Here is a 12,323-nt window from a genome sequence, read left to right on the forward strand (position 1 = left end):
CAGAGATGGGCCCACCTTCAGCTTTTCTGCCCCCACCATCTAGAATGCCATCTCGGAATCTCTCCACCTCGCTCCTCCCCTTGCCTCTTTCAAGGCCCGTCTCGAGACCTTCCTCTTGGATCGTGTCTTCAGTCAACCTCCCACCCCCATCCCCCTTGGCTCCCACCCCTCTTGATCCAACCCTCAGCTCGGGAGCAACCCTTACGTCCAGCGTTTTGGGACATCATCCTGATGTGAAAGGTGCTATGTAAACGCAGTTTGTTGTTGTTCTGCTTTATTTTCAATACTGTCGTTGCACTAACTTTGGAGCTCTGATTTAAATCTAACCGAGGTCTTATGTTTCTAATGGATGGAAAGTTGAGCTTGGGTTGGGGGCCCATGAGTTTCTGATTGTTTGAATAAGTATATTTATTATCAATTCTGTAATGTGCAATACAAGAATTTGATCTGTTGTTCAGTCCACATAGAGGAAATTTAACCCTACAGCTAATGAAGCTGGATGAACACAGCTTTACCAGCGTGTTACCTGTGGAATAATCAGAAGATATTGATGGACAGCATTGCCACAGAACTAACCTAATGCTTTATATGACCTGAGTGGCTGCAGTGAAGTGGAAAATTTCTCCTTTCTCTCGTGGCACCCGTCACCTTAATAAGCATGAAATTCACACTGAAGTATAGGGCTGCATTGCTTGAACTCAGTGATAATCACTTGGTCACAGTAAATTCCTTTCAAGCAATAAGTAAAACAACACCATTTTGTCTATGCCAATTTTCATTCTCTTCTTTTACAACTGGATCTTCCTGGTGCCTTCAGCAGATGGGTTTCCGAACAGTTCTTCTAGCCAGACTCCTCGCCACCTCCAGCTGCTCCAGCCAAGACTTCTCCTTAAAGGCACTGAAAATCAAACGCAACTTCTGTTCAGAGACACATTACATCCTATCACATCATAAGACCTCAAAGGTCTGCATACACCAGGATCACATTCATAACACAATTGGTAAACATTGAATCCTGCCAGTAACTGAACACTGCATTACATTGAAAACACAAACAGAAGTCACTGGGAACACTCAGCAGGTCAGGCAGCATCTATGGAGAAAGGAAAGTGAGACAACGGTTCAGATCCATGACCCTTTGTCAGAATAGTTCTCCATAGATGCTGCCTGACCTGCTGAGTGTTCCCAGCGATTTCTGTTTTCAGATTTTCAGCATCTGCACAATTTAGTGTTTTGATTGCATTACACTGCTCCTCCTCCAACTAGAAGTAGATTGGATCAGAGGTCTGGTCCCAGAGGTTGAAGTTCAGTATTTACAACTTTGTAAATTACCTGTTAAGTTGCTGTGAAGAGTACTGACTATAATACAGGAAAAACATAGCAGCTAATTTCTTCTAGCAACCCCCATACATTGTGTGATACGAGGGTGACAATGGCCTCTTGCTGTAAGTTTTAACGTTTCAATGAAGCTGTTCAAAATTCACTGTCACAGCCCCAATCACATGAATCTATCAGTGAAGGCGATTCAGTGCAGATACAAAAACACCTCCTTTCATATTGCCTTCTTACCTGCTCTTTTGGTAACTCAGTTAGCCATTATCTAGTGTGAAACCGAGCCATGGAGTTACCAGATTAAATCTCCAATCGAGAGTTATCTGATCACAGTTTGGGGCAAGAGCTGGGGCTACAAATGGCCTCAACTCTTGGGCTAAAAGTGGAAAGTATAGCAGAGTTCTCACTCCTTACCACTCTCCAGTGATCCCCGAATGTGAAGATGGGATTGGGCTAAAATGAGGAAAGCATTGAACTCAACATAGCTATTGACAGCTTACCGATGACCCATCTCGAGGGGGCAGAAGTCACTTAAACAAATTAACAGGGCAGGCCAGGTCCAGTGGGAACTTCAGGAGGAGATTGATGGGAAAAATGGAAAACATTTAAAGGAAAACACAAACACAGCAGAGAACACAGAATGGACCAAAAATGTAATTAAAAGCTTGGACCTTGCAAGAGCCAAACAGTAAATGGCATTCTCTCGTGGTGTTCTCCCAGTGTGGTGGTAAAATGAGTCGAGTGATGAAGTCAGAAGCAGCGTAGGATTCGGTCCTGAGTAAAAAAACTGTGGTCTTGGGTTGGTATCTCTGGATACTGGTGGGAGAGAAACGTTAACTCTGCACATGTTTTGATCCAAGTTATTCATTTTACGAAGCCCTCTCAGCGGCTCTGTGCTTTTCTTTTGCTGCATTAGCGGCTTTGTAGGAACCTGGCCACCTTGCTTGGAATGGAAGGCACTGGGACCCTTTTTCTGGTAGTTCAATGGAGGCAGTGTAACCCTTTGCCCTGGTGGCCTTTCTTCACCATTTTGTCTTTGAGTTTGGAAGTCATCTTGGCCTCAGTGAAACCGTCCACAAAAATGGTGTCCCCAACCCTCGTTTTATAGACCTGTTCTGGCAGTTGCTTTGAACGTACCCGCCTTTGCGCCTTACTGAGCCATCGCTTGATTTTAACATAGAGTCTGAGCGGGATGGGGAGCCCAGCGAACGAAACCACTGACCAGAGTTTTGCCACGAGGTACAAGACGCATTCCTTGTGCCCATGTTGAATGCAGATCTTCAGTGGGGTGCGGCCTTCTGAGGTTTGGCATTCCAAGCACAGGAGGTTGTTGCTTAGGAATGCTTTCAGCAACATAAGCTGCCCAGTCTCGGCTGCTGCATGCACTGCACACTTGCTAATGTCAGGGTGGTCAGTTTGGTGACACCACTCCCGGTACGGGTGGATACCAACCGGCAGATCGGCTCGCACTCCCTGCTGTAGGAGCCAGCTAGCAAGGTCTAAATACCCCAAATAGGCAGCCAAGTAGAGTGCCACTCGCTGCTGAAACCTAAACATAAGAAGTACATTTTGTAAAGACTGAGTACTAGTTAAAAACTGGTTTAGAGCTTAAATAAAAATGAAATTGCTTATTTTTATGAAGCAACTCATCACGTGAAATATCTGATGACATGAATTACTGTTTTTTTCTCAACCCAAACATTGCAGGCATTTTAAACCTAGTAAGGTCCACACACAGCCATGAAGTGAGTCACTATGTTTAACTAGAGGGTTGGTGGCCAGGACACTGGGAAGAAGCTTCTTAACTTTTTCAATTGTGTTGAGGCATCTTGAGGAATACCTGAGGAATCATAGAAATTTACAATACAAAAACAGGCCTCTGACCAGCCCATCTCCCCTGCTGCTGAGCAATCTCTTCAGTAACTTGAATGCAAGTTGTTGTAGTTCAGTGGTGTGAAGCTTATGTAGATGTCTACATGAGGTATATAATTGGACTCGAGGACATAGCGAAATTTGGGCAAGTTTCCTTACTTCACTTACCTGTTCACCTAATGATAAGTAAGAACCCGGTTGTTAGTGGATTGGCGGATCGCTTTTCCAGGGGTAATAATTCCTTCAAAAAATATTAATAATAATAAAATGGTCACTTGAATCCACGACTGTTGTGTGCAATTGGTTACTGCTTTTCGCCCACAAAATGTACAGTCAATTCACTTCGCAGTATATTCTGTAAAGTGCTTTGAGACGCCTCAAAGACGTGATAAGGCCCGACATCAAAAATTCAAGGATTATTTGGGCCACCGAGGATCCTCTTTCCAAAGGTTTTTTTTTCCATAAGCTGTGTTTTTAAAAAGTAACTTTGTGCAATCCTGTGCCGAGTAGTGCACTATATGCATGACATTACCAGTGTCTAAACTGGAGTCTAAATCACAAGCATTTCAAATTGGATTCACTAATTCATCAATCGTGACTTGACGACTTGTGGGAACTGTTTCTGCCAAGTGTCCTTTCAGGGCGGACTTCCTGTGGGTTGGTGGGACCTTGTAGTGTATTGTAAGTTACCAAAAGGAGTAACCACTCGGATGCTTTAATTAAGGAATCTACTTTGAAACAGTCACGTTTTAAATCCGTTTTTAATTATAATTCGAAATTGTGGGCCTTTTGATTATCGACAGGTGCTTCTCCCTGTGGGGGCTGATCAATGATACTCTGTGCTTAGAATAAGTGAGGTCATGCACATACTTTGCTGTAGGTTTCTCTTCAGACAGATGCCGCTGGATGATGTGTTTCCGTCCCAGTAAACAGCCTGTCAGGAACACTTTCCAGCCGTCCCATACGTCCAGCCGAATCGTGCTCCCTGCCAAAGGAACAAGTGTTAATGGGGGAATGAGACTACGAATAACAACACCTCACAACACCTCACATTTCGTATATAGAGCATTTATGATGGGAGAAAAGTGCTGCCGAAGACAAAGTAGGTTCAGTGAAAAGAAAAGTCACAGAATTTCTAATAGCTCATGGCCAGGATTGATGAGATCATTATAATAATAATCCTTGCATTGGGCATACAACAACAACAACAAAATTACATTTGTTTAGCGCCTTTCACGTCCGGAGGATGTCCCAAGGCGCTGGACAATCAATATTTCGGACCCGAGCTGGGGGTTTTAGCTGGTTAGACTCCAGCAGTACCCCAATTCACACTCTGGGGTTCCCCAAGCCTTGGCTCCTGCTAACCTGGGCCCAATCAAGTGCTTTGCGACGCTACCTTGCATGAGGGCTGCTCTATAAATGCAAGTTGTTGTTAATAATTGCCGAAATTATGTGAGCAGGATATATCCCTCCAGGGAAGCGCACGCATTTGATTCCAGCATTCTATCTCTGGAATTTCCATGTGAGTGTGATCCGTGGTTTAGATACTCTTAAGCAAGGTGATGGAGGTTTCCACATGTGTCAGATGCCCGGCTAACCAAAAAAATGCTGAGTTTACAAGTAAGTGTGATTTGCACAATCTCCGGATGAATCAAGGAGTAGGTGTGAGTGGATTCAAACCAGTACCACTACATCTTGCATCTTACATCTACACTGTGATTGCTTACCTAGGTCGATGTGATAGTCATCAATTCTGTTGCAGTTATACAGTTCTGTACCTGCTGAAGTGCTGAGACGGAAAGTACTAACTGGAAGTCCTGACTTCAGCGACACCAGACTCTTCAATGAGGCTACTGTCATAGATAAGAACAGGGGTCTCTCCATGATGGGGAGCGTTTGCCTCGTCAGAGAATTGTATATATAGAGGACAGGTTTCTCCTCCTCCTGGATCGGGGAAAGTGTTTTCACAATAAAGCAGCCACAGGAATAATCAATTAAACTGAAATTGACTTTCCCTCCTTATTCTACTGCTCCTTCCTCACTCCCTCCATCCCAACATTGGTGACAAAATCTACAGCCACCGCTCCGAGGGTGGCTTGATGAGCCGAATGGCCTCCTTCTCTGCTGTAAATTTTTTTGATTCTAATTTCTGAGACCGCTCTCTCTTCCAAACCGTCTTGGCCTTACTTCCCCTCCCAAAACTCTCCTAAAGACACATATCTGACCGACTTAGGCCTGCAGCTTCAATCTTCCCTTCTTTCTCTCTCCTCAATGTTCCCCATCATATTTATGAAGCACTTTGAGACATTTACTGTATGTGGTAGCTGCTATAAGTGCAAGTTATTGTTACTTTGTCTGTTTATTCCATTAAATCTATCTTGATAAACTTGTTTAGCGATACCAAGAGATTTTCAGAAAATGCACATCATGCACACCACAAAGAGTGGTCATACAAATCCACCTAGTCTTAGTCAATGAGACATCTTCTTTCATCTCTTGATGGTTTCTGCAGTTCTGAAAAAGAACACTTTCAGATGAATATTAAATGGAAGAATTTTCTGCAACTCTTACATTTTAAAAGAAAATGATCTGTTGCAGGTAAGACTCGATGAAATTTTGCATCTACAGCATATACAGTATATTTGTGGGGAAACACAGCAATTTGCAGCCAGTGTACTGGAGGCGACGTCAGAGTTTAGCAGCACAGTCACACAGACCACTTTGCTGAAATGGATCTGGGATATTTTTCGGATAGAATCATAGAATTATACAGCACAGAAAGAGGCCATTCGTCCCATTGTGCCTGTGTCGGCTCTTTGAAGTAAAGGGCATTAGGACATCCATTTAAAGAGCAAAGCTGGAAGGGAGAAACGTTATTTTCTGCTCCAGGAATAAGAGGAATGGTTGAGAATGTAGACCACACAATGATACACTGAACTGGACTCGTCATAGGAAGATGAACAGCTGCTGAGTAAAGGGCTGTCACAGCAGAAGACCATCCAACCAACTGCAATGCCAATTTTGCTCCTCCAATTAAGTTAGATACTAATCCCAATTCCTGCTCTTTCCCTGTACCCTCTAACCATCTTCTTGTGATGGTTAGAACTTTTCTAATTCATTTTAAAATGACATTACAAGTTCACTGCACTATTATGACACCCCAAAGAACGGCTACCAAAAAGCCGGCGGGGTGGGGGGCAGGAATTTACAGTCAGAAATGCTCGCCTTTCCACTAGCATAAACAATTTACTGTTTCTAACTACAGATCCTCTGCCCCACATATCTCTCCTTTCTTTCTTTCTTTCTTTCTTTCTTTCTTTCTTTCTTTCTTTCTTTCTTTCTTTCTTTCTTTCTTTCTTTCTTTCTTTCTTTCTTTCTTTCCTTCTTTCAGTAAGTATAACATCACCCCTTTCTGCCGCGCACACAGCCTGTTTTTTACCTTGATGAGGCATCTTATAGTTGAGCATGGAGTTACTCCCACATCGGCTAGCACCCAGCTTTCTTGTAAAACAGCCCCAGCGTAAATCAGCTGTAAGAACCTGCGCCCCTGCTTGTCGTCCGACAGCGAGATGTGAAAATGATGCTTAAAGAGAACAAAAACAAGATCCAGAATCCGTCAGAAGAAAAGCAGCAGGGTTGTGCAACAGCATATCATAAACGTGACTCCCCCACAGTTTATTGAGACATTAAACGTCTCGTTAAATTGTTCCTTGGTCGCACAGAATTGTCTCTCTTACCTGAATCATTAATTTGATGGATTGGACTGTCTGGGTTGGTAAAATGTCAAAAGGTTCGCAAACATTCTCAAAAGCAACGAAGATTCTCATGACCCTCCCTCCAACCCCACCACCCCAAAAGCCTCTTCTCAGACTGTTAAGACTGTTAGCTGCAAAGTCTATAGAGACTTTGGGTAAGCAACACTGCACATCACTGCCTGGTGATGTACAAAGCCTTTGAGTCACACCTACCTCTCCTGAGCAGACTCCCCAGCAGCGTTGGATTGTGACTGTTGATGTCCTTGGAGGGATTAAGCAAATATCCCCACCCTCCTTTCATCAAAAGCAAATGACTGTGGATTGATCTGGGCATGTAGGGACTTGCTTTGAAATAGGTAAATAGAGGTCTTTCATCCACAATGTTCGTGAAAGAGTTATTATACCATTTGGAGGCAGTGGCTACGGTGAACTTACTGCAAAATAACATGTTTTGGTAGACAGTGCATCAAGTGAATGTTTTATTGCATTAGAATATATTCACATGGCCTGAAGCGCAGTGCATGGACAACTGTGCAAAGAGCTGACACGATGCATCGTTGACCACTTGTACTTGCGAGCGTCAGAGCAGAAGTAGGAAATACTGACAGGCCCTTAACTAGGAGGAGACAAAGTCCCGTCTGCCTATTCAGGTCAATGTTAAAGATCCCATCACACTATTTGAAAAAGAGAAGGGAGTTTCTCCTGGTGTCCTGACCAACAACTCCACCCCCACCAACCACCGGTTAAAAATTGGTCATTCACTTCATGGCTGTTTTGGGGACAGTTGCTGGATGCAAATTAATTGTTTCATTTTCCTACTTAGAGATGGCTTGATTACATATTTTGGCCCAGAAAATATACACTTTTCATCCGAAGCTTAACACAGCTCTGCTACTGAAGGCTGCCTCACATAGGAGAATTCCTGATAAGATTACCTGAATTTGCTCTAGGTAAAGGATGAGGTTGGCCTGGGTTTGATTCCCCGGCATGGCGAAATGTTGGGCAAATTTCCTTGCTCCGCAAGCCTCTGTTTACTTAGCAGAAAATAGGAACCTGGTTGTTAGTCAATTGGTGGATCACTTTTCCTGTTGTAATAACCCCTTCAAAAAAAAAATAATAATAATTTGGTCACTCAATCCACAACTGTTTGTTGGACCCCGCTGTGAGCAATTGGCTGCCACATTTCACCCGCAAATTATATAGTCAATTCACTTTACAGTATATTCTGCAAAGTGCTTTGAAAAGTCTCGAAGACGTGATAAGGTGCTATATCAAATGCAAGGATTATTATTATCATTCTAATGGGACTACGCTCCAAGATGCTACCTTCGTGAAGGGCGCTATGTAAATGCAATTGTTGTTGTAAGCTTCTGAGCTCAACTAACAGGATCCACAGCTCAGACTATAATGGTGAGGAAGCTAGGCTGTCTGGCTAATAACTGGTAGATATTACTGATATTTTTAGTGTGCTCCTCTCTTAAGCTTAATAGGTTTCCCCATAGTAAAGCATCAAAACCATAAAACAACAGCCTGTTTCTTGGCAAACAGATCCTGCACTAAATAAGAATTAATCTGAGATAATGGTCCTTGATGTTGCAGAACAGAGTCTAAACTTGAAATCCTGTGGCTTAGCATTTGGTTCTTCATCTGGAGAAGGAAAATGTAACTGATAAAGTAGAAAAGGGAAGTGCAATGGATGTAGTGTATCTGGATCTCCAGAAGGTCTTTGATAAAGTGCCATACAAGAGGCTCATGAGTAGGGGCATGCAGAGTGAGATGTAGCAGAATGGATTAAAGAATGGCTAGGAAACCAAAAGCAAAGGGTAGGAGTTAAGGGTATTTTTTTCATGCTGGCAAGAGGTAGGAAGTGGTGTTCCAGAGGGATCCGTGTTAGGCTCACTACTGTTCACCACATACATAAATGATGTGTATAAGGATGTTCCATATACACATCATAGGAATGACACCATCATTCTGCCTGCCTGACTGCTCACAAAAAAGGCCACAAAATGACCACAATATTAACCTTAAAACTGTTCTTTTCTAATTTTAAATGATGCAGAATTTTGGAAAACATTTTAAATCCAGTCTTGTTTTTCGCACATTGAACTGTTCCTGCAATGCAATGACAAACCTAACCCTCTTCCCATTGTGGGGGAAAGCTTTGCTCTGTGGGACGTGAAAGGCGCTATGCAAATGTAATTTGTTGTTATTGTTGGGTTTCAGTACTCTGAGACGCAAGCCTGCGCTAGCCTCCTTGTCCCATGAATCCTCCGCTCCACCATCAGCGGCCGTGCCTTCAGCCACTACATCCGGAAGCCATGGAACTCCCTCCCTCAATCCCTTCGCCTTGCCCCCTCTTTCCCTATTTTCAGGTTGCGCCTGAAGACCTTCCTCTTCAACCGTGCCTATGGTCACCTTCCCCCCCTCCCTGGCTTGGCATCAAGCTCCACCGTTGTTAACTCCTCTGGGAGGCTGCCTGGCATGGAGGGCGATATATAAATGCAAGTTGTTGTTGTTGTGAAAGATGCTATATAATTCTAATTGTTGTTGTTGTCTGCAATCTACCTCGATTGCGGCCAAATCAGACAAACAGCCTCAGCATAACAATACCTGTTGCTGGCTCGAATCGGATAAAAGCAAACCAATTTACATTTTCTTTGAAGTGACATCTCAGCCTGGTTCCTATGGTAGCCTGGACATTGTATATTCAATGCAAATTCAGTTATAGAAAATGATTTGAATGAAGCTCAGGATCGACACTTGATCGCTGCCATTTATTAAAGGAGTTAAACAGTTTAGTTAGGCATGAGAGAATGAAATGGAATGGCAAAATAATGCTTGTAAGTAAAGCATCCCACATTGCCACAATGGAACATTGTTAAAAACTAATGAACCAGGACAGATTGGCAGATGTCCAGTTCTGCAGATTGACGCCACAAGAGCCTATTGAGATAGACAAACCCAGATTGTAATCATGCTTAGAGATTTATAGGGTTCATACATTATGTCCTGGTTTTCCCCTGTACCATCATTGCAAGTGAGTTATAATAATAATGCTTGCACTTGATATAGCACCTTATCACATCATTGAGACGTCTCAAAGCACTTGTGCTAAAATGTTGTAAAATGGATTGACTGTATTTTGTGGCGAAACGCAGCAGCCAATTGCGCACAGCAGAGTCCAACAAACAGTGGGTTGAAAGATCAAATGGTTTTATTTTTTTTAGAGATTATTACCTCCACAAAAGGGATTTGCCAATTGACTAACAACCAGTTTCCTGCTTACTGCCAGGTAAACAGAGACGTTTGGAGTAATAATAATAATAATAATAATAATCCTTGCATTTGATATAGCGTTTTTCACGTCGGGAGGACGTCCCAAAGCGCTTCACAGAACACACTGTAAATTGAATTGACTGTATATTTGTGGGCGAACGCGGCAGCCAATTGCGCACAGCAATGTCCCACAAACAGTCATGGATTGAAAATGACCAATTTATTATTGTTTTTTGTTTTGGAGGGATTATTATTAGGCGTGTGGAGTAAGGAAACTTGCCCAAAGTTTCGCCCTGTCTGGAATTGAACTCAGGTCTCTCGCTTGCAAAGCGAGTGCTCTAACCACTGAGCTACAGGACTCCAAAGGAGTAAGGAAACTTGCCTAAAGTTTTGCCCTGCCATGAATCACACCCAGATCATCTCGACTGCGATGTGAACACGCTAACCACTACTCTACGGGACTCCAAAATTAAGCATGAGAGAATGACTGTACCATCATTAAAAACAAGTTGATGAGGTAGATTTCAGCTGCCGGAGGGAGAGACATGACACCTCTCAGTATATTATTGAGCCGCACAGACGGGGTAGCATTTGAGGCTACTACTGGGGGGGTGTGGGGGGTGTGGGTAGGAAGAGGTGCACCCAATGAATTGAGCACCAATAGAAGAAAAAAAGGGTCAGAAGTCTTTAGGGTTCTACAGTGGAAATCAGTTAAGCCTTCCAAAAATAAAAGCGTACTTTTCTGGGGGAGTACTGCATTTCAGAGATGCAGACCTTAACATGAGGGGTTAAAAGAAACAAGTTTCCTTCTGTCTGTTATCACACTTTATTATTTATTATTATTCATTATTATTTATTATTATTATTTGTTATTACACTTTTCATTATATCCTGTAAAGAGCTTAAAGACATCCTCCCAATGTGAAAGGTGTTATTATTATATGTTAAATAATGAATATTCAGTAAGAGAAGCAGTTTCTTCCAGTCTTTTGGTCAACAATCCTCGAAATAAAATTAGTCATTCACTCCACGGCTTTTCGTTGGACACTGCTGTCTGCAAATTGCCTGCTGCCCATAAAAATGTGACATTATTTTGCACTGCTTTACTACTTTATCCAATGAAGTGTTTTGAGATGTTTCGACGACATGATAAGGCACTATATTAATTGGAAGCATTATTTTATTAAATCAAACGTAAAAATTATTATTATTAGTGTGACAATATTTTAAAATTGAAAACCTGTTAAGCACTATGTGTGTGTACAAAAATACTGAGCAGTTACAAACAGTGGCTCCATTACATCTCGGAGAAATTTGGAAACACATTGCCTTCCAAACTATAATATATAAACCTTGCCAATTGTATGAACACAGGTGTGAATGTGTTCAGATAAAGATGGGTCAAATTATTTCACACATCAAATTGAGTGAGTCCTTTGTAGCTTCCCCGAAATTCAAATCAATGATTTGGCAAAATCAAAATGTTCGCCAAGTAGGGATGGACCTCTGAAATGGTTTATCTGGAGAACGAACATCAGAACTGCAGGTCTGAACAACATCCAGATAGACAACACCCAGGTCTTGCATTCCGCAAACTTGACCAGAATTGAGACCTTGCTGTCCTTGAAGAGAGACGAGCATGACCAGAGTGCCCTTCGCCCCTTCTCAGGACAATGGCCAGGCAAAAGTCGGTGTCCACCTTGACCCCGAGGTCCTGATAGTAACAATCCTTGCATTTGATAGAGCGCTTCTCCACATCTTCTCGGCATCTCAAAGCGCTTCACAGAATAGACTGTAAAGTGAAGTGACCGTATACTTGGGGGCGAAACGCGGCAGCCAATTGCGCACAGCGGCGTCCCCACAAACAGTGGTGGGTTGAAGATGACCGGTTTGCTGTTGTGTTTTTGGGTTTGGGAGGGATTATTATTATCAGGCGCGTGGAGCAAGGAAACTCGCCCAAGGTTTCGCCCTGTGCCGGGAATCCAACTGGGACTGATGTCCGTTGTATCCTCCAATCCTCCAAGCGATGGCTTCTCTCGGGCAGCGCAGGACCACTTGGGGGCTCCACGTCACACACCAGTTGGC

The 12,323-nt window shown here is 42.9% G+C and overlaps 1 protein-coding gene across 1 annotated transcript; it reads right to left on the bottom strand.

Moving 5' to 3' along the window:
• Window positions 1–294: 294 nt before the first annotated feature.
• Window positions 295–7,052, bottom strand: LOC103184452 (protein ANKUB1). Its single transcript, XM_007902453.2, is given in 7 exon segments — window positions 295–898; window positions 2,004–2,349; window positions 2,352–2,881; window positions 4,075–4,189; window positions 4,932–5,148; window positions 6,644–6,787; window positions 6,942–7,052. Coding segments are annotated over 7 exon segments (1,527 nt in total). The 5' UTR covers window positions 7,032–7,052; the 3' UTR covers window positions 295–813.
• Window positions 7,053–12,323: the final 5,271 nt, after the last annotated feature.

The sequence above is a fragment of the Callorhinchus milii genome, unplaced genomic scaffold, assembly GCF_018977255.1.
Source record: "Callorhinchus milii isolate IMCB2004 unplaced genomic scaffold, IMCB_Cmil_1.0 Scaffold11, whole genome shotgun sequence".
Classification (NCBI taxonomy): Eukaryota; Metazoa; Chordata; class Chondrichthyes; order Chimaeriformes; family Callorhinchidae; genus Callorhinchus; species Callorhinchus milii.